The sequence below is a fragment of the Megalobrama amblycephala genome, linkage group LG1 (genome assembly GCF_018812025.1).
Source record: "Megalobrama amblycephala isolate DHTTF-2021 linkage group LG1, ASM1881202v1, whole genome shotgun sequence".
NCBI classification, from domain to species: domain Eukaryota; kingdom Metazoa; phylum Chordata; class Actinopteri; order Cypriniformes; family Xenocyprididae; genus Megalobrama; species Megalobrama amblycephala.
The window spans coordinates 67735881-67763189 of NC_063044.1; the positions used below are offsets into that span (position 1 = coordinate 67735881).

The 27309-nt window shown below is 35.6% G+C and overlaps 3 protein-coding genes across 3 annotated transcripts; 1 reads left to right on the forward strand and 2 right to left on the reverse strand.

Moving 5' to 3' along the window:
• Nucleotides 1-233: 233 nt before the first annotated feature.
• On the forward strand, nucleotides 234-7996 carry LOC125246905 (gastrula zinc finger protein XlCGF57.1-like; the record flags this gene model as incomplete). The annotated part of the gene is made up of 3 exons (XM_048158026.1): nucleotides 234-982; nucleotides 5551-5560; nucleotides 6455-7996. Coding segments are annotated over 3 exons (2007 nt in total), but the record flags the coding sequence as incomplete, so codon positions are not given.
• Nucleotides 7997-10648: 2652 nt separating this feature from the next.
• On the reverse strand, nucleotides 10649-13763 carry LOC125274747 (zinc finger protein 239-like). The gene is made up of 2 exons (XM_048201227.1): nucleotides 12614-13763; nucleotides 10649-10652 (listed from the first exon to the last, which is right to left on the reverse strand). The coding sequence occupies exons 1-2, from the start codon at nucleotides 13540-13542 to the stop codon at nucleotides 10649-10651; spliced, it is 933 nt and encodes a 310-aa protein (XP_048057184.1). The 5' UTR covers nucleotides 13543-13763.
• Nucleotides 13764-18658: 4895 nt separating this feature from the next.
• Nucleotides 18659-26864, reverse strand: LOC125274819 (gastrula zinc finger protein XlCGF7.1-like). Its single transcript, XM_048201340.1, has 2 exons — nucleotides 26749-26864; nucleotides 18659-20209 (listed from the first exon to the last, which is right to left on the reverse strand). Exons 1-2 carry the CDS (start codon nucleotides 26862-26864, stop codon nucleotides 19381-19383), a joined length of 945 nt encoding a protein of 314 aa, XP_048057297.1. The 3' UTR covers nucleotides 18659-19380.
• Between the last annotated feature and the right edge of the window lie 445 nt (nucleotides 26865-27309).

Genomic DNA, 27309 nt, shown 5'->3' on the forward strand with positions numbered 1-27309 from the left:
GTATAGAGTTCACTTTTATGCCTTTTCACTTTAAATTCTTTGTTTTTGAATGTTCTGAAAATGAAGTTTATTCATTGATTTCAGACCTGATGGAAGTGAAGGAGGAGAGTGAAGAACTGAGTGAAGTGAAGGAGGAACATCATGACAAACCTGGAGAAAAACCTTTGAGTCACTCAAAGACTAAAAAGACATTTTTAAAGAAAAGAAGAGCTGAGAAATCTACAACCTGCACTCAGTGTGGAAAGAGTTTCTCAACAAAACAAAGTCTTGATGTTCACATGAGAGTTCATACTGGAGAGAAGCCGTTTACATGTGATCAATGTGGGAACAGTTTCACAACCAAACGAAATCTTGATGTTCACTTGAGAGTTCATACTGGAGAGAAGCCATTCACTTGTAATCAGTGTGGGAAGAGTTTCACGAATAAACGTAATCTTGAGGTTCACATGAGAGTTCATACAGGAGAGAAGCCATTCACATGTGATCAATGTGGGAAAACATTTATCAGGCCATCAGCCCTGAAGGCACACCTGACAGTTCATACGAAGGAGAAGCCACATTCATGTTCTGTGTGTGGAAAGAGTTTTTCACTGCTGCCATATTTACATGCACATCAGAAAATTCATACTAGTGTGAGAGAGTACATGTGCTTTGAGTGTGAGAATACTTTTATTAATGTAAAACATTTAAAACAGCACCAGAGGATTCACACTGGAGAACAACCTTACAAGTGTTCACACTGTGACAAGAGATTCAGTCAGTTAGCAAATCTGAAACCACATGAGATGATCCACACTGGAGAGAAACCTCACACATGTGATCAGTGTGGAAAGAGTTTCACTGTTAAAAGTCACTTGAAGCGACACATGAGGATCCACACTGGAGAAAAACCTTACAAGTGTTCACACTGTGACAAGAGATTCAGTCATTTAGCAAATCTGAAACCACATGAGAGGAATCACACTGGAGAAAAGCCTTTCAAGTGTTCACACTGTGACAAGAGATTCAGTCGGTCAGAACATCTGAAAACACATGAGAGGATCCACAGTGAAGAGAAGCAGCACATGTGTGATTAGTGTGGAAAGAGTTTCACTGTTGAAAGTCACCTGAAGCGACACATGAAGATCCATGAAGTGGAGAAACCACATAGTAGTTCATCTGTATGAGCTGAGCAACAAACATTTCTGCCGATGATGGAGTTTCCAGTGACCCTTTTCTCATCCTGTTCCTGTTTTTCCAGCAGCATCAGCCTGATCTGATCTTTGCTCTCAGGAACCTGATGAATTTGGATCTTCAGCTGGAGACTCTCCTGAAACTACAACAGAACGATCAAATCACTGTTAAAACACACTGTATGGATTCTTCCCTTAAGATCAGTGTGACAAACTGATGGCTTACACTTAACAAACTGCCATATGTTTCTATTGTTATTGTAATTTACAACATAAACAACAATAAAACAACCTTGACAATATTGACTTTGCTGTCACTCCTCTTAATTTGTTCTGTTGGATGAACAGTTTAGGACCCTCGACCAGATATGTGAATGAAAGACCAGGAGTCAGAAGTGCAATTAAATGAAGAATTGACTAAAGAATAATTTGCAGTTTCATCATTTCTTTAATCTTTTTAAGCACAAAAGAGCAACTGAGTGTAATATGCTGGAAAAGACAGAAGCAATAGTTTCTGTTCCGAGGTCTTCTAAGCTATCTGGTATGCTGATGTGATGAAACTGACCAGTAAAATTAATTATAAATCAAGCTTTAGTGGTGGAAGTGATAGTTCTACTATATTTGTAGCGGGGAGTCAGCTTTGCAGCCTTGCCTAAATGTATACATGAGACTAGATAATGATCTGATAATGATCAGCATCAATATTGATTCCATGTGACAATATTAGATCTAAACTATGATTATGACAATGAGTGGATCCTGACACGTGTTGTCTAACTCCAATAGAGATTAAAATATCTCTAAATTACAATCCCAGTGTGTCTTTTTCATTATTTATATGGATATTAATATCACCAATCAGTACTTTATCTGCAGCCAGTACTAACTCTGATAGAAAAACAGCAAATTCTTTGATTAAGTCTGTATGGTGTCCTGGTTGGCTGTATACAGTAGCCAGCACAAATATCAAACGGGATTCATCACATACACTAGATAACATTACATAAAGCACCATCACTTCAAAAGAATTATATTTGAAACTAAACCGCTGAGTAATACTGAAGATATTGCTATAAATTACATCAACACCTTCCCCTTTGCCTTTCAGACGAGGCTCGTGTTTATCACAGTAATCTTGAGGGGTGGAGTCGTTTAAAGTAAAGGAATTGTCTGGTTATAGCCAGGTTTCTGTCAAACACAGGTTATAGTCTGATTAGGTTATAGTCTGTAATCATATCATTTACAAAGAGTGATTGTTTTAAAGGGGATCTAATATTAAGCAAACCAAGCTATATAAGTATCTTCATTGTGTTTCATTCTGGATCACTCATGTTCTCACTGTCCTCTTTAATAATTTGCAGATTTCAGCTCTTCTTTGATACTTGCCTTCACTTGTAGGCTGATGGGAATGTTGCACCATTTCTTGATTAATTATTGAGGCAGGAGCTGATGTGTTAAAAAAAAAAAAAGTATATATATATATATATATATATATATATATATATATATATATATATATATATATATATATCAGTTCCTGAATTTGTTTGTATGCTAAATGTCACATCTAAGCAATTATGTCTGTCTATTGTAAAGTAACTGAAGTGAATGCATAACTTCACTCTCCTGCATCTGTGTTAAAATCTAGAATTAAAAAAATATATAAACATCGTAATGAAATGCCTTCCAAATATATAAACCCTGGTCAAAAAGCAGTTGAAGGCATGAACATAGAAATAAACTAAGGACCGAATACAGTCTGCTGACACCAATGAAATGATTCAGAATCAGAATCAGAAGGCTGTAACAAAGACTGTAAAGAGATGGACATTCAGATCATCAGCAAAGTCTCCTTTAAGAAACAGATTATTGGAGTCAGGATATTTGCTCATAGTCTATAAAACAGCTCAACTGAAAAGCAATAATTTTATTTCTCACAATAACTCATCTTCATGAACTGCTACATCTAAATAACTGTCATATACTTTGATTTAGTTAATTTACTACGTTCATTGCACTAATGTTTATTAGATCTGACAATCTTGTGTCAGATCTTAATTACCAACCCTTGAGTTGTTCCACACCCATAAGCCCTTCATTCATCTTTGGAAACATAAATTAACTTTAGCTCAGTTCTGTTCAGTTTATAAGTTGTCAGATGACAACATTAACATTTTTCAAATCCGTTAAAGGATTGTTACGCTGCAATAATTAGGTCGGCCGGAACCGAGAACATTTCCTATAACACTAGATATACCTGTACATCAGAATAAGAATGGCATCTTCGCTAATATCAGTCTCTCTGCTTATCCTGAGGTTTGCCGGGTGCTGGATCCAGGCCGTGTCTGTGTCTGGACCTGACTACAACGTAGCCCAGGAGACAATGGGCCTACAGATCCAGTTCTGGCTGCATCTATAATTCAGATTTTTAATCTCCGTATCCGCTTACATATATTTATATATAATCTATTTTTAATCTCTATAATAAAAATGTATAATTCAGATTTTGATCTCCATATCCATTTACATATATTATATATATCTTCCAAGGGGTTTTTTCCCTCCTAGGACTTTTTTCCCAGTGTTAGCACACTGGGATTTTCTCCTAGGGTTTTTTTTCCACCCCTGGGAGTCAGCTGACATTGGCTTAATGTAGCACCATCTTGTATATGTTACATATTACCACGCCTGCTTGTACAGCTTATTTTTAACCACTTCTCTTTTTTCTGTGCTTCTAATATGTAAAGCTGCTTTGAAACAATTACCAATTGTAAAAAGCGCTATATAAATAAATTTGACTTGACTTGACTAGATGAGACCAAACATGTTAGAAGACACTAGTAGATCAATAGTATGTAGTGAAGAAACGTGTGTTAGAAAAAAGTTAGAGGTGTAAGAGACTCAACAGTCCTCAATCAGCATAATGACGATTCCCTCGCATCTGATTCAGAGCATTAGCATACTGTGATGATGATGAAGGCCATTTATTTAATTCACATGAATACTTTTAAAGTGATAACTGCTGTACTAGGACATTACATAGGCCAGTTCTACTCATATTTCATGTCAATAGTTCCTGTTTTCACCTCATTTATTATGCTGATGTCTTCAGATCTGCTGTAAATTGACACTTAAAGCTCATTTCATTGGTGTAAAATGACTGTGGGTGTTTGTTGGTTTCAAATGTACGTGTTTTCACTGTTATACATAATGGGGCTCAATTACACATCTCCTGAATGAGTGCAGAATCTCCCGATTAAAAACAGACTCAGATATGGAAAACACAGAAACAAGCAATTGAAAGTAGAATAAAGATATTTGTTTGAAAGCAGAGGCTCTGTTCTTTATTTGGTTGCATGTTCAGATATTAATGCAACAACATATCCTGACGGCCATGAAAATTCAGTGAAAATGATCAAAAACGCTGGTGGAAAAAGAGTTAATGAAGAAAAAAGATATTATCCTACAGGCTAGCCATAAAATTAATGTGTGAATAAGCATCAGTTACTTTATGACAGATAGATAACATAACATAAATGCTTAGATGTGACATTTACTATAAAAACAAACCCAGTAACTGATATATTTTTGATTTTGGCAGATCAGCTCCACCCACACTGGAAATCATCCTCAGTGAAGCCCCTCCCACAATACACACATCATCAGTGAAGCTCCTCCCACATCAGTTCCCCAATAAATGCTGGAATATTCCCATCATATGAGCATCAGAGCATCAGGAAGAGCTGAAATCTGCAAAGACTGAGTTTATTAAAGAGGACAGTGAGAACATGAGTGATCCAGAACCCTGCAGAATGAAACACACTGAAGAACAAAGAGGTTGGTGTTTATTCTTCATTCATTCATGATGCTGAACAACATTCATGATAGAAAGATTTAAAATGTTCATAGTAATTGTCAACATCAGGTCTTATTTTACATTTATTTTATATCTGCTTAACAATATTCAACAATGTTACCAACAGACATGTTTCAAAAATAGTTTACATCAGTATTTTTTTAAGGAATAAACAGAAAACATCAAACTGTATCAAGTACATGAAGTTCCAGAATGGCTGTCAGGGTTGTAAGCATAAATTAAGCAAAATCTGATTTATAGTTACTGGAGAAAATTTGTATTTTTCATAAATTTATTAAGTTATTCACAGTTGTCGAGATTCTTCTTCTTACAGTAACTTTGGTAAGGGGGTTGATGAATGTGATCAACACTGTACAGTTTGTGTAAAACCTGAGACAATGAATTGAGAATATTTTTTTGTCCTCTCATCGTGCATTTGAAAGAGCCCAAATGATGTCACTTCTTCTGTGTCATAATTTTAAGAAATTCTCTGTTTTAAAAGGAGGAAAATTCAAAAGTCAGATGTAACAGGGTTAAGGAGTTAAGTAATGTTAATAAAAATTGCTAATTAAAAATAGTTAAAGCAGCGTATTTATAGAGATTTGTAACTATTATTACTCACAATAAGTATTTATAAGAACACAACACGGCTATTAATATCCAAATGACTAAAATGTCATTGTAACTATAATATAATAATAGCAATTCAGGTTGCATCTTTATGCATCTAATGTACATTCATGGAACCATATAACTGACTAATTAATACTTAAAATCAGTGTATAATAAATTATGAGCACGAGAATTGAAAAAGCAAGTGCATGACTTATAAGTAACAATAAAAATAATAGAAATGTAACTATAACTGTTGAGTCTTTATAAATGAGTCTTTATAAATATGTTAATAAATTAATTCATTATACAGATGGTCTTCGTAGAAAGTGTTACCAACAGATTTAGTAAATAAATATATATCTAAAAGTTGATGTCAAAATATGATAGTAATATATTTAATAGTTCTCGCTACAGAAATTTGTCTGTAATGTTTTAAATATAATAACTGGAAGATCAATGTACCTTATTCATGGAAAGTTTCAGGGATATATAATTATTTAAGATATTAAGGTATCTTAAGGTATTATTTAAGATATAGTGATTATTATATTTTATAGCAGTTTTCTGCTTTGTTACCTGAGAGTTCACTTTTATGTCTTTTCACTTTAAATTCTTTGTTTTTGAATGTTCTGAAAATGGAGTTTATTCTTTGATTTCAGATCTGATGGAAGAGAGCGAGGAGAGTGAAGAACTGAGTGAAGTGGAGGAGGAACATCATGACAAACCTGGAGAAAAACCTTTGAGTCGCTCAAAGACTAAAAAGACATTTTTAAAGAAAATAAGAGCCAAGAAATTTACAACCTGCACTCAGTGTGGAAAGAGTTTCTCAAACAAAGGTAATCTTGAGGTTCACATGAGAGTTCATACTGGAGAGAAGCCATTCACATGTGATCAATGCGGGAAGAGTTTCACGAACAAACGTAATCTTGAGCTTCACATGAAAATCCACACCGGAGAGAAGCCATTCACATGTGATCAGTGTGGAAAGAGTTTCATATACAAAGAAAGCCTTAAGATTCACATCAAAGTTCACACCGGAGAGAGACCGTTCATATGTAATGAATGCAACAAAAGATTTCTTCAGGCATCAGACCTAAAGAAACACTTGACAGTTCATAGGAAGGAGAAGCCACATTCATGTTCTGTGTGTGGAAAGAGTTTTTCACGGCGGTTATATTTACGTGCACATCAGAAAATTCATACTAGTGTGAGAGAGTACATGTGCTTTGAGTGTGGGAAGAGTTTTATTAATGTGAAACATTTAAAACAGCACCAGAGAATTCACACAGGAGAAAAACCTTACAAGTGTTCACACTGTGACAAGAGCTTCAATCAGTTAACAAATCTAAAAACACATGAGAGGATCCACACTGGAGAGAAGCCGCACACGTGTGATCAGTGTGGAAAGAGTTTCACTGTTAAAAGTCACCTGAAGCGACACATGAGGATCCACACTGGAGAAAAACCTTACAATTGTTCATACTGTGACAAGAGATTCAGTCAATCAACAAATCTTAAAACACATGAGAGGATCCACAGTGGAGACAAACCATACTGTGACAAGAGATTCAGTCGGTCAGCAACTCTGAAAACACATGAGAGGATCCACACTGGAGAAAAACCTTACAAGTGTTCACACTGTGAGAAGAGATTCAGTCATTTAGCAAATCTGAAACCACATGAGAGGATTCACACTGGAGAGAAGCCACACACATGTGATCAGTGTGGGAAGAGTTTCACTGTTAAAAGTCACCTGAAGCGACACATGAGGATCCACACTGGAGAAAAACCTTACAAATGTTCATACTGTGACAAGAGATTCAATCAGTCAGGACATTTGAAAACACATGAGGGGATCCACACTGAAGAAAAAACATACTGTGACAAGAGATTCAGTCAGTCAGCAACTCTGAAAACACATGAGAGGATCCACAGCAGAGAGAAGCCGCACACATGTGATCAGTGTGGAAAGAGTTTCTCTTGTAAAAGTCACCTGAAGCGACACATGAAGATCCATGAAGTGGAGAAACCACGTCACTACAGTCTGAGATCATGGTGAGTAGTTCATCTGTATGAGCTGAGCAACAAACATTTCTGCCGATGATGGATTTTTCCTCACAGGAACCTGATAAATTTGGATCTTCATCTGGAGACTCTCCTGAAACTACAACAGAATGATCAAATCACTGTTAAAACACACTGTATGGATTCTTCCCATAAGACCAGTATGACAAACGAATGGCTTACACTTAACAAACCGATCCCAAATAACAAAACAATCCCAAATTCAGTATCTCAGAAAATTAGAATATTGTGAAAAGGTTCAATATTGAAGACACCTGGTGCCACAATCTAATCAGCTAATTAACTCAAAACACCTGCAAAGGCCTTTAAATGGTCTCTCAGTCTAGTTCTGTAGGCTACACAATCATGGGGAAGACTGCTGACTTGACAGTTGTCCAAAAGACAACCATTGACACCTTGCACAAGGAGGGCAAGACACAAAAGGTCATTGCAAAAGAGGCTGGCTGTTCACAGAGCTCTGTGTCCAAGCACATTAATAGAGAGGCGAAGGGAAGGAAAAGATGTGGTAGAAAAAAAGTGTACAAGCAATAGGGATAACCGCACTCTGGAGAGGATTGTGAAACAAAACCATTCAAAAATGTGGAGGAGATTCACAAAGAGTGGACTGCAGCTGGAGTCAGTGCTTCAAGAACCACTACGCACAGACATATGCAAGACATGGGTTTCAGCTGTCGCATTCCTTGTGTCAAGCCACTCTTTAACAACAGACAGCGTCAGAAGCGTCTCGCCTTGGCTAAAGACAAAAAGGACTGGACTGCTGCTGAGTGGTCAAAAATTATGTTCTCTGATGAAAGTAAATTTTGCATTTCCTTTGGAAATCAGGGTCCCAGAGCCTGAAGGAAGAGAGGAGAGGCACACAATCCATGTTGCTTGAGGTCCAGTGTAAAGTTACCACAGTCAGTGATGGTTTGGGGTGCCATATCATCTGCTGGTGTTGGTCCACTGTGTTTTCTGAGGTCCAAGGTCAACGCAGCCGTATACCAGGAAGTTTTAGAACACTTCATGCTTCCTGCTGCTGACCAACTTCATGGAGATGCAGATTTCATTTTCCAACAGGACTTGGCACCTGCACACAGTGCCAATGCTACCAGTACCTGGTTTAAGGACCATGGTATCCCTGTTCTTAATTGGCCAGCAAACTCACCTGAAATTAACCCCACAGACCCAACAATGCAGAAGAGCTGAAGGCCACTATCAGAGCAACCTGGGCTCTCATAACACCTGAGCAGTGCCACAGACTGATCGACTCCGCATTGCTGCAGTAATTCAGCCATTGAGTGATGATAGTCTAAGTATTTCATCACTCTGACAAACAGGAAGGGGGCCAGAGCAAATTACAATGTCTGACATTGTCTACTCTGAGAGCTAAGTGCAGTAGTGGGTCATGAAACCTGTAAGGCTGAACCTGTAAACAAATTGTATTTTACTATTGCACTATTGTGGACAATGCACTACCACTTAATGTACATATTTGTAAAGAAAAAAACTGAGAAATTGTTCAAAATGCAAAGAAAAATATTGTAATTGCCTGTTTTAGAATTTAGGAGTAGACCTTCCAGAAAAAGGCAGAATAATCCTCTAAGGTCTGTTGAGACAAAGGTAGCCTACCCTTTGATCTCTACAAGGGGTGATGTGGTGATGTTGCTATGGTGTTCTAGGTTGACATGAGTTACATGGCTCATCCCTATGCCCTAATTCCTTCAGAGGGTTTACCTTCCGGAGTGAGAGCTTCGAAGGGATGAAGGATGTAGGGGTCAAAAAAACTCTTTTTTTTGGAACACACTTCTGCATCATCTTAACGAGACAATCAAGGAGTAGATTGTGCAAGCTGTGCCCTTTGTTTAACGTTAGTTTATATATTTTTGGTATTTGAATACATTTGAATGGACTGATAAAGGGAGCTGTAAAGTATTTTTGTTGAAGTACAATGTCATTTTGACCATAATAATGTACCAAATCTAACTTGTATAAATATTACGGTAGTATAGAAAAATACTATACATACATTTATAGGTCATATAGCTGCACGGGTCAGATGAAAAAATGGCCACGCTTCATACAGATGTCTTTTGTTATTTTATTTGCTCTCTCTCTCTCTCTGCAGCCACCGTGAAAACTACAAGAAATAAAAACATAATTCTCAAATATGCATTTCTCAAGTTTCTTGTGATAATGTCCACTGGTGGGCCAGAGCAAATTACAATGTCTGACATTGTCTACTCTGAGAGCTAAGTGCGGTAGTGGGTCATGAAACCTGTAAGGCCTAACCTGTAAACAAATTGTGTTTTACTATTGCGGACAATGCACTACCACTTAATGTACATATTTGAAAAAAGAAAAAAAAAAAGAGAAATTGTTCAAAATGCAAAGAAAAATATTGTAACTGCCTGTTTTAGAATTTAGGAGCAGACTTTCCAGAAAAAGGCAGAATAATCCTCTAAGGTCTGTTGAGACAAAGGTAGCCTACCCTTTGATCTCTACAAGGGGTGATGTGGTGATGTTGCTATGGTTTTCTAGGTTGATATGAGTTATATGATGTCACGAGATGGCGACATGGACACACCAGTGTAATGTATGTATGTATAACATTGCCAAATATTAATTTAACATCGCCGTTAAATTAAGCCTTTGCCATGACACTCAAAATTGAGCTCAGGTGCTACTGTTTCCACTGATCATCCTTGAAATTTCTTTACAACTTGTTTGAACTCCACCTGTGCTAAATTCAGTTGATTGGACATAATTTGGAAAGGCACATACCTGTCTATATAAGGTCCCACATTTAACAATCCATGTGTTCCATTCGGAAGGGCTTATCCTTATGCCCTAATCCCTTCAAAGGATTTACCCTCCAGAGTGTGAGCTTCGAAGGGATGAAGGATGTAGGGGTCAAAACTTTTTTTTGGAACGCACTTCTGCGTCATCTTAAAGAGACAATCAAGGACGATTAGATTGTGCAAGATGCGTCCTTTGTTTAATGTTAGTTTATTTATTTTTGGTTTATCACACCATATTGTATATGTGTTTGAAACATTTGAATGGACTGATAAAGGGAGATGTAAAGTATTTTTGTTGAAGTACAATGTCATTTTTACCATAATAATGTACCAAATCTAACTCGTATAAATATTACAGTAGTATAGAAAAATACTATACATACATTTATAGGTCAAATCAAACTCCTAACCTCCTATACCTATTCTGTGACGCCAAAGAACTTCCCCGTGCAAAAGATCATGGGGGCCCGAAGTGTCCATCAGTTGTACCCTTCGAAATCATTCATTCCGAAGGGCCCTTTCAAGAGGCCAGTTTTGAGCACTCCAGTTTGGAAAAGCCCTTCAATTGTCAAAGCCCTTTAATATGGCGGCCATGATTATTTTCACTCCGAAGTGCCTTTCAGAGGGCGATATATCCCGCTTGGAATGCATGGAGAGTCTCAGTCACCGTCTCGTCCCGTTTGTTTTGATTGTCATGTGCTTCTTTGTTTTCAGTTCCCGCCACTCATTATTCACCATGGACACTAATCACCCTCACAGCTGTTTGTTATTTACATTGTGTATTTAAGTTCCTTCCTGCCTTCAGTTAATTGTCCAGGATTGTTTGTTGTTACTTGTTTGCTGACGCCTGTGCTTCCATTCCTTGAGATTAAACTACGTTGTGTTACTTGTATCTACTGTCCTTGTCTTCCTTGGAGTGAACCCATAATATACAGTATGTTAAAGTACAAGCCAAGCCATGAAGTGGAATGATACAAAACATTTCTGAAGAACTGAAGGTCCCAATAAGCAAGCTTGAAAGACTTGAGGCTGAAAGTGGTGCCAAAGGTGCTTCAACAAAGTATTGAGCAAAGGCTGTGAATACTGAAATACATGTGATTATTTTTGTTATTTATTTTTAATAAATTTGCAAAGATTTCAAACAATCACATTATGGGGTATTGTTTGTAGAATTTTGAGGGAAATAATGAATTTAATCCCTTTTGGGAAAAGGCTGTAACATAACAAATTTGGGCTAGGTTGAGCGGGGTTAGTTTTACCTACAGTCACCAAACTCTACAGTCACCAAACTCACCAAACCCTACAGTCACCAAACTCACCAAACCCTACAGTCACCAAACTCACCAAACAAACTCATATATTGTTCTCATCCAGCCGGACAACTTTCTAATTTACAGTCATTAGCTCTGATCAACAGGAAGTCCGCTATTTTGGTTTGAATGTGGATTTTTTTTTAAAATAGAGCTATGAATTTTAAACTACTACTTAGAGGGTTTATACGATTCAGTCTAAAGATTTTAATGTGGTGCTTAGACATTAAAGATGTTAAACTGAGAAATGGATAATGGATATCTCGAAATGTGTTGCCATGGCAAGAGATTAAATAATACATCTCAAAACTGTGAGAGTCTCATATCTTCTAAACAATACACAATACATTAATTTCTATATAAAACAATACAAATCTTAGAAATAAACACTTTAATTTTTTTTTTTTTTTTCAATTCAAGAAGCATGTCTGAAAAAAACTCTGTTTGAAAAGGTAATACATACTGTAAACCCTAGATGGCAGAATTCGCATATTTTTAAACTGGGTTGAAAAAGCTTGAGGACATTGTTTGATAAGAACATGTGGTATGAAAGCCACAAATGACTTTCTCATAAGTCATTATTAACATCTCACAATAATGAGAAACTTTCCAAGCAGATACTAAGCAGTCAGAAAGTTTCCTTTTTGGTCACCATGACTGTTAGGAAACTAACTGTTTCTCAGCACATGAAGATGAACTACTTAACATAATTTCAGACTGCAGTCATGTGGTTTCTCCACTGCATGGATCTTCATGTGTATCTTCAGGTGGCTTTTAAAAGAGAAACTCTTTCCGCACTGATCACATGTGTGCAGCTTCTTTCTGCTGTGCATCTTCTCATGTGTTTTCAGATGTGATGACTGATTGAATCTCTTGTCACAAAGTAAACACATGTAAGGTTTCTCTCCAGTGTGAATCATCTCATGTGTTTTCAGATGTTCTGACCGACTGAATCTCTTGTCACAGTGTGAACACTTGTAAGGTTTTTCTCCAGTGTGGATCCTCTCATGTGTTTTCCAACTTGTTAACTGACTGAATCTCTTGTCACAGTGTGAACACATGTAAGGTTTTTCTCCAGTGTGAATCCTCTGGTGCTGTTTTAAACAGATCGCTGTAGTAAAAGTCTTTCCACACTCAAAACACATATGATCTTTTACACCACTATGTATTTTCTCATGTTTATGTAAATATGGCAGCCGTGAAAAACTCTGTCCACACAAAGAACATGAATGTGGCTTCTCCTTCGTATGAACTGTCAGGTGTGTCTTCAGAACTGTTGATGTTTTGAATGTTTTCCCACACTGATCACATGTGAATGGCTTCTCTCCAGTGTGGATCCTCATGTGTTTCCTAAGTTGTGCTGATTGACTGAAACTCTTCCCACATTGATCACATACATGCGGCTTCTCTCCAGTGTGGATCATCATGTGTTCCTTAAGATTTCCTTTTCCTTTGAAGCTCTTTCCACATTGATCACATGTGAACGGTCTCTCTCCAGTGTGAACTCTAATGTGACGCTCAAGATTTTGTTTGGTTGAGAAACTATTTCCACACTGAATGCAGGTTGTAGATTTCTTGGCTCTTCTTTTCTTTAAAAATGTCTTTTTAGTCTTTGAGTGATTCAAAGGTTTTTCTCCAGGTTTGTCAGGATGTTTCTCCTCCACTTCACTCAGTTCTTCAATCTCATCCATCAGGTCTGAAATGAAAGAAAAACAGTTTAATTGCATTGTAACAGTGCATAAAAATAATTCAAAGAGAGAAATATGAGGTTAAATGACACTTTGCATTAATATTTTTAATGCATTTTTATAATTTAATTAAAACGTTCCAATGATCTACCATGTATTAGGTGTAGAAGGACATGAGGGTGATTAATAATAAATTACATAATTTTCATTTTTGGGTGAACTAACCCTTTAAGATGTGTGACTTCAGTTACTTCACATAATATTTATCATACCATAATATTTTTTGAATATAATATTTTTATAGTTTTAACGATGTGCAAGCTGACATTATAAAGTATGTTGCTTAACTGCCAAAAACAAAAACACATCTTGAGAGTCCAAACACATTCACTGCATGATGAAGCCTATAGAATGCAGTCAGAATTACCCTATAATTCAACTTCAATATCACTGTATGGGTTTTTGTTTTTATATTCATAAGATGTGATGTAGTTCAGTAATTTTAACAAGCTAGAGTTCTGTTTTTCTCGAATACCATGTGAACACTGTCTATGAGGGTCATTGCAAAGGTAAAATTGATTATAACACAAACAAACAAGTTAATATAATGAGCTGCATTTTAGACAACATTGATTGTTTTTTTTTCTGTTTTCCCAACATAAATAGTCAAACAAAGCCAGATCTCAGAGATTTGCCAGATTTTACCATCTTGTTCCTGAATTAATCTGTTTTTGAGCGAATCAGTGATCCATACAATAAACCTTATCTGCCCTAAATAGTAATGAAAATTAGTAACGTCACATACTATTTAGGATGGATAGTATGCACAATGAGACGCATGCAGAAAAGGGTAAAATGTTCCACATTGCTCTTTGTATTGTCATGAAATACATTGATGAAAAATAAGTAACATTAATTTGTATTTATAACTAATATAAAATTTAACTAGACATTAAATGTATACCATAACTTTTTAATGAGGCAGTAACATATGATAGATAGGAACGAACAAGATATTAATAATTTATTCTTTCAATAACTATTTAATGCGTAAAAGTATTATAATATTAAAGGCTCCAATACAGAGCGGGAAAGCGGTTATGCGCATCCTGTGCACAGAATGATGCGCTTGAAGCATCATGAGTCACAGCGTTCCGCGCTCTGCGTTTAAAAGTTCAAAGCACAAAGAAAAAATAGAAAATATATAGATTCTTGGTCTGACATGCGGTAGAAAGATGACATTATTTAGAAACAAAAAATAAACTCCAGCAAGACAAAGTCTTTTTATACAAAACCACAGACCTTTTTACCTACAAATAAAATATAATAATACACTGATCTTGGAGGGAGTTTTATCTTGTTACTTTGTGATGCACTGTTTGAATGCTGAATGGAGGATGACCGAGGAAAGATGAGTTTCCATTAAGTTAACATTATTCATTGATTCAACTTATCCATTTTGTACCTCAAATTATATTGATTGGCTTCAGAAGTTCAGAAAAAGTTTTTTTTTTTTTTTTTTTTACTTAAAACAACATTGCTTCCTGTGGTTGCATCTGACTAACGCTGCCTGGATGGGATTACTGTGAGTTTTTAAAAATTGTGACAATCAAACACGACATTAATAATAATGAAATTTTAAACAATAGCTAACCGTCAGGACATTTTATTGTGGTTTATTGTGAAACCTGTAATCATTCCTCCCCTACAGGTCTTTAAGTGTCAGTGTTTACACAAATTCACATTCATCAACCCTGTTACCAAAGTTATTATTAAAGAAGAATAATCTCTATAACTCTGAATAATTTCTACAGTTTATAATGATTTAGATTAGTTTTAGATTTATCTTAAGTTATAGCCCTGTCAGCCATTCTGGAAAGTTCATTTACTTGATACAGTTTGGAATTGGTTTATTACTAAAACAAACAAACAAACAAACAACAACAACAATAAAACATCACAATTAACTGTTTACCTAAATGTGCAGAAGTGTTTATAACATGAATGTTGTTCAGCATCATGAATGAATGAAGAATAAACACCAACCTCTTTGTTCTTCAGTATCTTCAGTGTGTTTCATTCTGCAGGGTTCTGGATCACTCATGTTCTCACTGTCCTCTTTAATAAACTCAGTCTTTGCAGATTTCAGCTCTTCATGATGTTCGTCTGATGGGAATATTCCAGCATTTATTGGAGAACTGATGTGGGAGGAGCTTCACTGATGATGTGAGTGATGAGGGAGGAGTTTGACTGATGATGTGTTTGCTGTGGGAGGAGCTGATCTGCCAATATGAAAAATATATAATCTACTGAGTTTGTTTTATATATAATATATAAATATAAATAATGGTGTGAAAAACAGATGAAGCATAAACATTTATTTAGAAATAAACGTAGATATCTGTAGTCAACAAATCCCCTCAGTCTGTTGACACCAATGAAATGAGCTTAAAGTGTCAATTTACAGCAGATCTGAAGACATCAGCATAATAAATGAGGTGAAAACAGGAACTATTGACATGAAATAAAGAGTGTTTTCAGCAGTTTCTCTGTTAATATTGATGATTCTCAGACTATCAACACTCATTCAACAAGACATTCAGATTGTCTCACTTTATTCTGAGTGTTTGCTGTTAGAAACTGATTTAAGTCAGTTAAGTCGCTTTATATGAGAAAAGCCTATACAACTGATCTATTGAAAGATAATGATTGAAAGGAAAGGCGTGGGAGGGGATGTAATTGGCATAGTGACATAATAGGCGTCGACAGTAGATGCTCAAAGATGTGCCAAATACTAAATTGGCCTGATTTAGTATATAAAAAGCATATGTTTTACATAAGTGTTACAGTATGGCATTATATACTATAAAATGTCGAGAGCGCATTATTGTGTCGCGAGAGCACATCAATGTAATGCTCGAGTGCAAATCTCTCCACTCGCGCGCAGATTTCCTTTGCTCTCGCACAAAACTGGACGCGCGCTCTCAAATATACAGTGCTCTCTTATGAACTGCCTCTCCGCGTGCACGCTCAAATTGTGTCCTGTGGACTCGTGAATCTCTCCATGCTCTTGCACTAGAAATTAATTTGCTTCTGGATTAAACGCTGTCAAAAGTTATCAACCAATCAGAAGAGACGACTGATCCATGAAAATGCTACGTGGAATCTTATTGGCTGAGAGTGAACTGCACATGGAATTCTTTTAAAAATGGATATGTAATTTCTCTACAATTTAATAATATTTAATAATATTAATAAAAATGTAGTCCATATCTTAGAAACGGCTTGGAATGGGGCACTTGGATGGTTTTTATATCAATAAGCTTGTTTGTAACTGCATCCCACAGGTCAAACCCCACTGAACGATTTATCAAAAACCATCATATTAGCCAATATCATGGACAAAACATTAAATTAAATATTAATTTAAAACAAACGATTAAACAACTAATAATGTTATAAATCAGTCTATTTAGATATAGATATAGATCCAGTGTTTTTAAACAAATCTCTTGAATTAATGATTCTGATTCATCAAATACATTTTAAGAGTCACTGGACACCACCTACTGGCAGAACAGTGTAATAACATTAGTATCAACTTTCATTTAGCTACTCATTTTAATTGCTGAAATCAGTCTATATTCAGACTATAAATTGTTATTGCAATACTTGCGTTATTATTTAATGTTTGCAACACAGAAGTAGCAATAGTGTGTTGTTGAAAACACTTTGTGAAGCTGTTTAAAACATATAACTTACATGACCACTGCTTTCAGCGGCAATGCAAAAGCAGGTTTAAATATTCCCGTATGATCGTAATTTCAAAGGTTTAATAGACATAACCGAATCTTTATTAAGGGAATGATGATCTGACCTGATCATGTTCTGTCTTAAATCAGAAGATATTTTTTGGTAATTCTTTACAATAAGGTTTCATTAACATTATTTAACAGCATTAGTTAACATGAACTAATAACGGACTGCACTTCTAAAGCATTTATTAATCTTTGTTAATGTTAATTTCAACATTTACTAATACATTATTAAAATCAAAAGTTGTATTGGTTAACATTAGTAAATGCACTGTGAAGTAACATACAAACAACAAAACAGCTGTATTTTAATTTGAAGATTAATAATTACAGTAATGTATTGCACATTGTTAGTTCATGTTAGATAATACATCAATTTTAACAAATAAAAACCTTATTTTAAAATGTTGCCTATTTTTATATAAATTTCAACAAGTGCACAAAATGTATGACTACAATAACTTTAAGAAACTTTTTTGTTTGTTTGTTTAGATAAATCGGGGTTTGACTGTAATGTGATGCAGTTAGACTAGGTTACATCTGATTAATATTATTAAATTGTAAAGAAATTACATATCCATCTTTGTCGAAAGAATTCCATGTGCAGTTCACTCTCAGCCAATAAGATTCCACATAGCATTTTCATGGATCAGTCATCTCTTCTGATTGGTTGATAACCTTTGACAGCGTTTAATCCAGAAGCAAATAAATTTCTGCAAGAGCATGGAGAGATTCGCGAGCGCACAGGACACAGTTTGAGCGCACACGCGCAATATCTGAGTGAGAGGAGAGACAGTTCATAAGAGAGCACTGTATATGAGCCAGTTTTGTGTGACAGAAAAGGAAATCCGCGCGCGAGTGGAGAGATTTGCACTCAAGCATTACATTGATGTGCTCTCGTGACACAATAATGTGCTCTCAACATTTGACAGTAATATAACGCCATATTACAGTAGCAAACTACTAGTACACAACTAGTTCACAACCATGTTTCTCTATTGTACTAAATCTGTACAAGTGAACTTACATGTATATTAGTAGTTTACTATGTTAATACTTGAAGTACATTTTCTTTATTAAAATACACTTTGAAGTATACTCTCAGTAAACTATTTAGTTACTAGTTTATACTGCGATAAAGTTTTCTTTAAGGTAACAACATCACACTTATAGTTTACAAATTATACATCGGTTTTGCACTTTAATTATACTACTATGTTTCTATTTATGTATTACATTTTTATGCTTTAAATATGTCTTTAACTGTACTTTAAATTTAAAAAAAAAAATGTATTCTAGCTTTATGGATCCTTTTTCTCAACACTTGAATGAGGGTAATTGTTCTGACTTCATGAAGCCTCATGGTGTGAATGAACATCAAACTGACTAGAACAAACTCTTTGAAGTGTATATACAGGATATCAATGGTGAAATAATAATGTAGACAGACAGCAATGACATTCAATGACAGTCATGTGTGTGGTGAAATATGATTTATTATGCATTAGTATAAGAGAAGCAAAGTGTCCAGTTTCAAGGCTATATGAAAGTATATCTTACATTTGAATGGAAGAGTAGAAGTGGAAGAGAAACTAGATGTTTTAATGAAAAACAATAAAGAAAAATATAAAAAAATATCAGATTGTCTTTCTATGCCTCTTCTTCAGCTCTCTGAATATGAGCACAACAAACAAAAACAAATACTAGTAGGTACATTAACACAAACTGCTGAAGATGAACTTTGGATGATGTTTCTTTGTCACTCATTGACACAACCTCTTTGTTCTTCAGTATCGTGAAGTTTCATCTTCAGGTTCTGGATCACTGGATCTCTCTGTCCTCTCCTTCCAGATGCTTTCTGGTGGTTCTTCATAAAACAAATAAGTTACCTTCCAACAGACATGATGATATGAACTATTAATGAATGAGGCATTTATATACTGAACACACAAAGTGCTTCAGGGGTCTCTTCACACCACCATCAGGTATAGGTGGAGAGGAGAGATCTGACTGACTCACACAGAAAATACTTTTTTGATGCTAAAGATGAACAACTCAGACCTTACAGTGATTTCAGACTGTGGTGATCTGGTTTCTCCACTGCATGGATCTTCATGTGTCGCTTCAGGTCATTTTTAATAGTGAAACTCTGATCACACGTGTGCGGCTTCTCTCTAGTGTGGATCCTCTCATGTCTTTTCAGATTTGATGTCAGACTAAATCTCTTGTCACAGTGTGAACACCTGTAAGGTTTTTCTCCAGTGTGGATCATCTCATGTGTTTTTAGATTTGTTAACTGATAGAATCTCTTGTCACAGTGTGAACACTTGTAAGGTTTTTCTCCAGTGTGGATCCTCTCATGTTTTTTCAGATCTGATGACTGACTGAATCTCTTGTCACAGTGTGAACACTTGTAAGGTTTTTCTCTGGTGTGAATTCTCTGGTGACGTTTTAAACAGTCTGCTGTAGTAAAAGTCTTCTCACACTCAAAGCACATGAACTCTCTCACACCAGTGTGTATTTTCTGATGTCTCTGTAAATTTTGCAGCAGTGAAAAACTCTTTCCACACACAGAACATGAATGTGGCTTCTCCTTCGTATGAACTGTCAGGTGTTTCTTCAGGTTTATTGACTGAGTAAATGTTTTACCACAGTGATCACATGTGTACAGCTTCTCTCTGGTGTGGATCCTCATGTGAGCATTAAAGTTTGATGATTGATTGAAGCTCTTTCCACATTGATCACATGTAAATGGCTTCTCTCCAGTATGAACTCTCATGTGAGCATCAATACTTTGTTTGGTAGAGAAACTCTTTCCACACTGAGTGCAGGTTGTCGATTTCTCGGCTCTTCTTTTCTTTAAAAATGTCTTTTTAGTCTTTGAGCGACTCAAAGGTTTTTCTCCAGGTTTGTCATGATGTTTCTCCTCTACTTCACTCAGTTCTTCACTCTCCTCCTTCACTTCCATCAGCTCTGAAATCAAAGATTTTTTTTTTTTCATTTTCAGTACATCAAAATAATAATAATAATAAAAAGAAATATGAAAGGACATAAAATGAACTATTGTAAGGGTACACAGTTCAATTTAGCTCAAAGGGAATTATTAGTTAATTTATGAGGAATTTTACAGTCACTTATTTTATGACTGAGCAACTGAATCGTCCTGCATTCATTTGAACAGGCCATAACTATCAGCTCTGTAGCGTATATAAATATCCAAACTCTAGTGAAAACATTATTTATTATCAAGGTAACAGAGATCGGCAGTTTAACACTTTAAATTCATAAGCACACAAGACACTTCTCTTTAAAGTTATGAATGAGACAATGATATAAATTGATTATTCTAACACACACACATTCACGCTAGTTGCAGAAAGAAGGAAGTGAGTTTTAAGAGAGTGAAATTATGAAATCTCAAGTTTCTAGAAATACACTTATGCACTTCATAAGACCAGATCAATCATTAATTTAACCCTTCTATTGTTTCTTAGGCAGGTTTTTAGACTTTTTATCAATGCACCAGTTAATCTGGAGATACTTGTGTTCGACATTTGTGTCTTTAAATAGGGATTCCCTTGTCACCATCTTTAGCTTGTTGAATGGTGTTTCCCAGATTCTTTTGATTTGCTGCAGGTCTGAAAATAATGGTTACGTTGCAAACTGTGAACCAGATATAAATTAAACAGTAAACTAATTTCAAACAATATTTAGTATTATTTAATATTTAAAGTTTCTCAAACCTCCCTTTATTCACCATTTGTTTAAAAAGAACAACAGATCATTCTGTTTCGTAGTTAAACTGTTTATCTAAATGTGCAGAAGTGTTTGAATCTTTCTAACATAAATGTTGTTCAGCATCATGAATGAATGAAGAATAAACACCAACCTCTTTGTTCTTCAGTATCTTCAGTGTGTTTCATTCTGCAGGGTTCTGGATCACTCATGTTCTCACTGTCCTCTTTAATAAACTCAGTCTTTGCAGATTTCAGCTCTTCCTGATGCTCTGATGCTCGTCTGATGTGAATATTCCAGCATTTATTGGGGAATTGCAGTGGGAGGAGCTTCACTGATGATGTGCGCGATGAGGGAGGAGCTTCATTAATGATGATGAATTTCAGTGTGGGAGAAGCTGATCTGCCAAAATGGAAAATATATCATTAACTGAGTTTGTTTTTAAATATAATATACAAATAATGGTCAGAAAAAGAGTTGAAAGCATAAAGACAGAAATAAATGTACATATTTGTAACCAACAAACACCCTCAGTCTGTTGACAGCAATTAAATGAGCTTTAAGTGTCAATTTACAGCAGATCTGAAGACATCAGCATAATAAATGAGGTGAAAACAGGAACTATTGACATGAAATAAAGAGTGTTTTCAGCAGTTTCTCTGTTAATATTGATGATCCTCAGACTATCAACACTCATTCAAGAAGACATTCAGATCATTAGCAGATCATCTCACTTTATTCTGAGTGTTTGCTGATAGAAACTGATTTGAGTCAGGATATATGCTAAAAGACAAACTGCTCTATTGAAAGATAATGATTGAAAGGGAAGGCGTGAATAGTAGAGGTGCAACGGTTCAAAATGCTTGCGGTTTGGTTCGTATCACGGTTTTAGGGTCACGGTTCTGGTACGGTTCGGTATGTGCCATGTTCAGGGAAAATAGGACTGTCAAATAAAAATAAGGAAAATAAGAACAAATAATCAAACTACAAGCAACATCACAAATAAATACAATAGAGCAAATATTAAAATAAAATAAACTGTGATTTCAAATAAAATAAACAGATTTTTCAGGTATCTAACAGTAGTTTTCAGGTACAGAAAATGGATAATCAAATATAAAATAACACTACATATTAACTTCACTGTATAAATTAAATATTAATCATTATTTAGTTACAAAAGCTATTCATTCAAGAGCAGTGAGTGTTTTTGCCATTTGTTGTTTGATTTAACATTAAACATTTTACATTTAACATTTTTTACTTTAAAAAAGTTCACAGATGCAGTTAAACAACTCTCATTGGGAAATTCGCCTGGCGTTGATGGAATAACCACAGATTTCTATTGTCATTTCTGGAACATTTTGGGGCAGTATTTTTATGAAGTAACAAAAGAGTCTTTTGAAAATGGTTGTCTTCCAAGCAGCTGTAGAGGGGCAGTATTGTCCCTGTTACCTAAAAAATGGGATTTAGGTTTTTTGAAGAATTGGAGACCTATTTATTTTTTATGTAGGGATTATAAAATTGTGATTAAATGTTTGATGAACAGGTTAAAAAAAATATCTGGACAAATTTTTTTTTATGATAATCATACTAACTGTGTACCCAAACTGTCTATTATGGATAATTTGTTTATTTAAAGAGATGCAACTGCTTTTGGTGACAAGTTTATTTATTGGATAAAACTGTTATGTTGTGATGTTTCTGTACAAGTGAAAGTGGGAGGAAGGTTGAGTGCCTCAATTTGAGAAAAAAACAACAACAACAAAAAAAAAAACGAGGAATTAGACAGGGGTGCCCACTTTCTGCATCAAACTTTAAGTGACACATTTATTTCTTGGATGAAACTGTTATATTGTGATGTTTCTGTATTTGTAAAGGTTGAGTGTCTCAATTCTTGGAAAAAGAGGAATTATACAGGGGTGCCCACTTTCTGGTCAATTATATACTATTGCCTTTGAACCATTATTAAAGAGAAAGAGAATAGATGTTAAAAAATGTTTTTATTACCAAATGACTCTAAAATGGTAGATATAATGGTAGGAAATTCCAAATGTACTTGATGGGGATGTGATCTCTTCATCTTGCTATGCGGTTTTTTAGAAGAAATACGCTCCTTTTTGCCAGGATTTTATAGAGAAGTTATACAAAGAAAATATCTGAATATACAGACTGATGATATCCCTCAAAAACTATTAATTTGTTTTGCTTATGACAGCAGTATGTTGGAAGTTTCCATTTAGGTCTTACATTTTAAATGCTTGAAATATGTATTTAACTGTACTTTAAATTTTAAAACAGTTTATTCTAGCTTCATGGATCTTTTTTATCAACACTTGAATGAGGGTAATTGTTCTGACTTCATGAAGCCTCATGGTGTGAATGAACATCAAACTGACTAGAACAAACTCTTTGAAGTGTATATACAGGATATCAATGGTGAAATAATAATGTACTTAAGCAAAACAGAGAAGAGTGGCTGGTCGCACACTGAATCCAAAAAAAGACTAAGGTCTAGAAAAATACAAAATTTATTATATAAATTGCATGGTGCAATAAAGTGCAAAGTGCAAGTGAATTAAAAACAGAGGAGCAGACGTTTCAGCAATTTGCCATCCTCAGTGCTTAAGATGCAACAAACAATCACCCTTTTTCTAGAAAGACAAGCAATTCAGAGCCATCAGCTTAATCCAATTATCACAATCATTAATTAGCACCAATAACAATCAATTATCACAGGTGTCACAGCAAGAGAGTCTGAAAGGCAATAAACAGCAAAATACATGAAATGTACATAGAAAACTATGAAAATAAATTTGGCAAAAAAAAAAAAAATAAATAAATAAATAAATACAAAAAACAAGAAAGGTCAAGTTCTTCATTCATGCCATCAGGAAATAGAGATTTAAGCTCAAAAATCCAAAATGCCTCCCTTTGTAACAATTTCTTGTCTCTATCTCCGCCTCTTCTATGAGGTAAAATCCTCTCGATGCCCAGGAACTTCATGTCAGACAAAGAATGTTTGGCAAAATTGAAGTGACGATAAATGGGAGATGTATCATCACGTCTACGAATTGCACTAGTATGCTCAATCATTCTAGTGCGCAAAGCACGTGTAGTTTAACCAACATATAACAAAGAACATGGACAAATAATAATATAAATCACATATGTACTCTTGCAGGTTATCAATTGTTTGATCTTGTATGTTTTTTTGTGTACAAGGATGTACAAATGATTGACATTTGACATATTTTGTGCAAGAAGTGCATCTGTGACATGGAAAATTACCCTGGGCATCAACTAGGATGGTCGGAGAAGAGACATAAGTATCTGGATGAACGAGCTTATCCCTCAGACTAGAACTCCTAGAAGAAACAAAAAGTGGTGGATCATTAAACACATTTAATAACTGAGGATCACTTTGAATGATATGCCAGTGACTCTTAATAATCCTCCTGATATCATTACTCAATGGACTAAATGTAGATTTAAAGACACAACAATAGCTTGTTTTACTGTTAATTGCAATCAAGTTACTTTCTTCATGTTCTTGTAAACTGTGCACCTTCTCAAGTGCACTGTCAAGCCACTTATTGGGATATCCACGTGATTTAAAATCTGCATATAAATTATGGGCTTTAACGTCAAAAATCTTCCTTCCTAGAGCAGATACGATAAAGTCTCAAATTGACTATAGGGTAACCCACGTTTTAAAGAAGTTGGATGTGCACTGGTAGCATGAAGGAGACTGTTCTTAGCTGTATCTTTTCTATAAAGAGAGGAAACAATCTGTTTGTCAACAATTGATATACAAGTATCCAAGAAGTTGACATTTGTGATTCCAACATCATGTGTGAACTTAATCGAAGGTCTAAGGCAATTCATATATACAGGTCCGGCTCTAGCCCTTTGGTTGCCCTAGGCAAGATTGCCCAATCGTTGGTTGTCAATATCATATCGCTGCTTAAAATTCGCAAACATTAATTTATTGCACATTTATTGGAAAGTCTGAATTTATCAGAAGTCTTAATGTGCGAATATAAAACCAACTTTACCTAAGTAACACCACAATCAGCATAATGGTTACTGTATGTGTATGAGCCTGCTAGTTATAATGAATGTAGAGTAGAGAGCAACTGTACTTTTCATAACTAGCATGCATACGTTATCCGAAATACTGGTCTTTTGACATTTACATCCATGTAGGTTATCAGTGAAGTTACGTTTGCTAAATTGCTAGTAATACGTAGCAAACTAGCAAAGTAACTAGCTAGCTAGTGATAGCTTAGTGACAGCAATGAAACGTTCAAGGTGATGATGCACAATACTAAGCAAATATATTTCATTTAACACCTTAATGGCTGAGATGAGAAGATTTACCTCTATACTGGGTTTTCCTTTTATCTTCTTGCTTTCTCCGTTTTCGTCCCTGTGCACCGGAGGGTTTATTAGACCGCTTCATTTTCTTCATCAACTGCGTACTTGCCTAACGTAACGTGACGTAATGGCGACCCTAGAGGGCGCCCGCGCCCCCAACATATTTGTCGCCCTAGGCAACCGCCTAGTTCGCCTATAGCAATCGCCGGCCCTGCATATATAGAACAAATGCTTCAAAATCACTTACAGAACCTTTGTAAATAACAAAACGGTCATCAATGTATCTTTTAAACAGAATGATATTGTCAAAAAAAGGATTGTTGTTAAAAACATATCTATCCTCCAAAAAACCCAGATATAAATTAGCATAATCTGGAGCCATAGTGGCCCCCATAGCAGTGCCTTCAATCTGTAAATAATACTGGTTTTCAAATAGGAAATAATTCTTAGTGAGAACCATTTCAGCCATTTCAATGATAAATTTAGATGGAAGAGCATCATCTTCAACACGTAAATCAAGAAAATGTTTAAGGGCCAATAGGCCTTCATGATGTGGAATATTAGTATATAGTGAAGTCACATCCATAGTTGCCAATAAAACATCCTGCTCAACATATTGAATGGTAGATAGACATTGAAGGAAATCTGCTGTATCTCTCAGATAACTGGGAAGAGAAGTGACTAACGGTCTCAGAACAAAATCAACAAAATTCAAAGTGGTTCAGTCAAACTATTATTACCAGCTACTATTGGCCGCCCTGGTGGATTAATCAAGCTTTTATGTACCTTGGGAAGGATATAGAACACTGGCCTACTTGGAGAACAATTGAACAAGTATTGCATCTCTTTATCAGAGATCAATAATTGAGCGTGTGCTTTCTGAAGAAACATCTCAATCTCCGTCTGAAACTGGGCCGTTGGATCTGATGGTAAGGTTTGAAAATACCAGCTATTATCTAATTGACGAAGAGCCTCCTGAATATAGAGAGCTTGAGGAAGGATCACCAATCCACTTCCTTTATCTGCAGGTTTGATTACAATATCTTTATTATGACATAGTTTATCAAGGGCCTCTTTTTCAGAAAGTGTCAAATTAGACTTTTTGTGCAGAGATGACGATGGATAATCAAATAAGTTAGTCACATCCCTTTCCACTAGCCTACAATATGTATCAATAGAGGAATTAGCTACAGATGGACAAAAAGTACTGATAGGTTTGAATTTAGCTCTGACATTACACGCATGTGTATTTTTATAAAAGTATTTGAGTCTTAGTGTCCGAAAAAACTTGAAAAGTTCAATCTTAGTGACAAACGGTTCTGTGGCTTTATATGGAACAAAACTTAAGCCCTTATTAAGCAGACTTACTTCTTGTGGATGCAATTCTTGACCTGTAAGGTTGAAGATGAGATTGTCTTTAGGCGGGTTCATCTCTTCCGAACTGGTTGTCGAGGGTTTCCTCTTGCCCCCACGCCTCCCCCGTCGAGTGGTCTTCTGCGAAGTTGGTATTGACGTGACATTCTTCGATGATTTTCTGTGTCACTTGTGTGATCGGATAAAAAATCCACATCACTGTCTCCACTTGATGCAGAAGTAAATGGGATCTCATCTTCAAACCTGACCTTACGTGAGGGTCTGTTAAACGTGCGGTTACGATTAAGCCAGGGATAGACTCTATTATCTTTGTAGTCCAATGTATCTCTGCGAAATTTTCGTATCTTCTTCTGTAGTAGGTCTTGTTTAAATTCTACTAAGGAGGTGTTCAGCAATTCCACTTGTCTATTGAAGGTAGCTTCACTATGAGATGCCACGATGGAGGCTTTAGTTTCTTCAAGATCTACTCTCACCTTGGTGAGTTCCTTCTGTGTGAATTCAA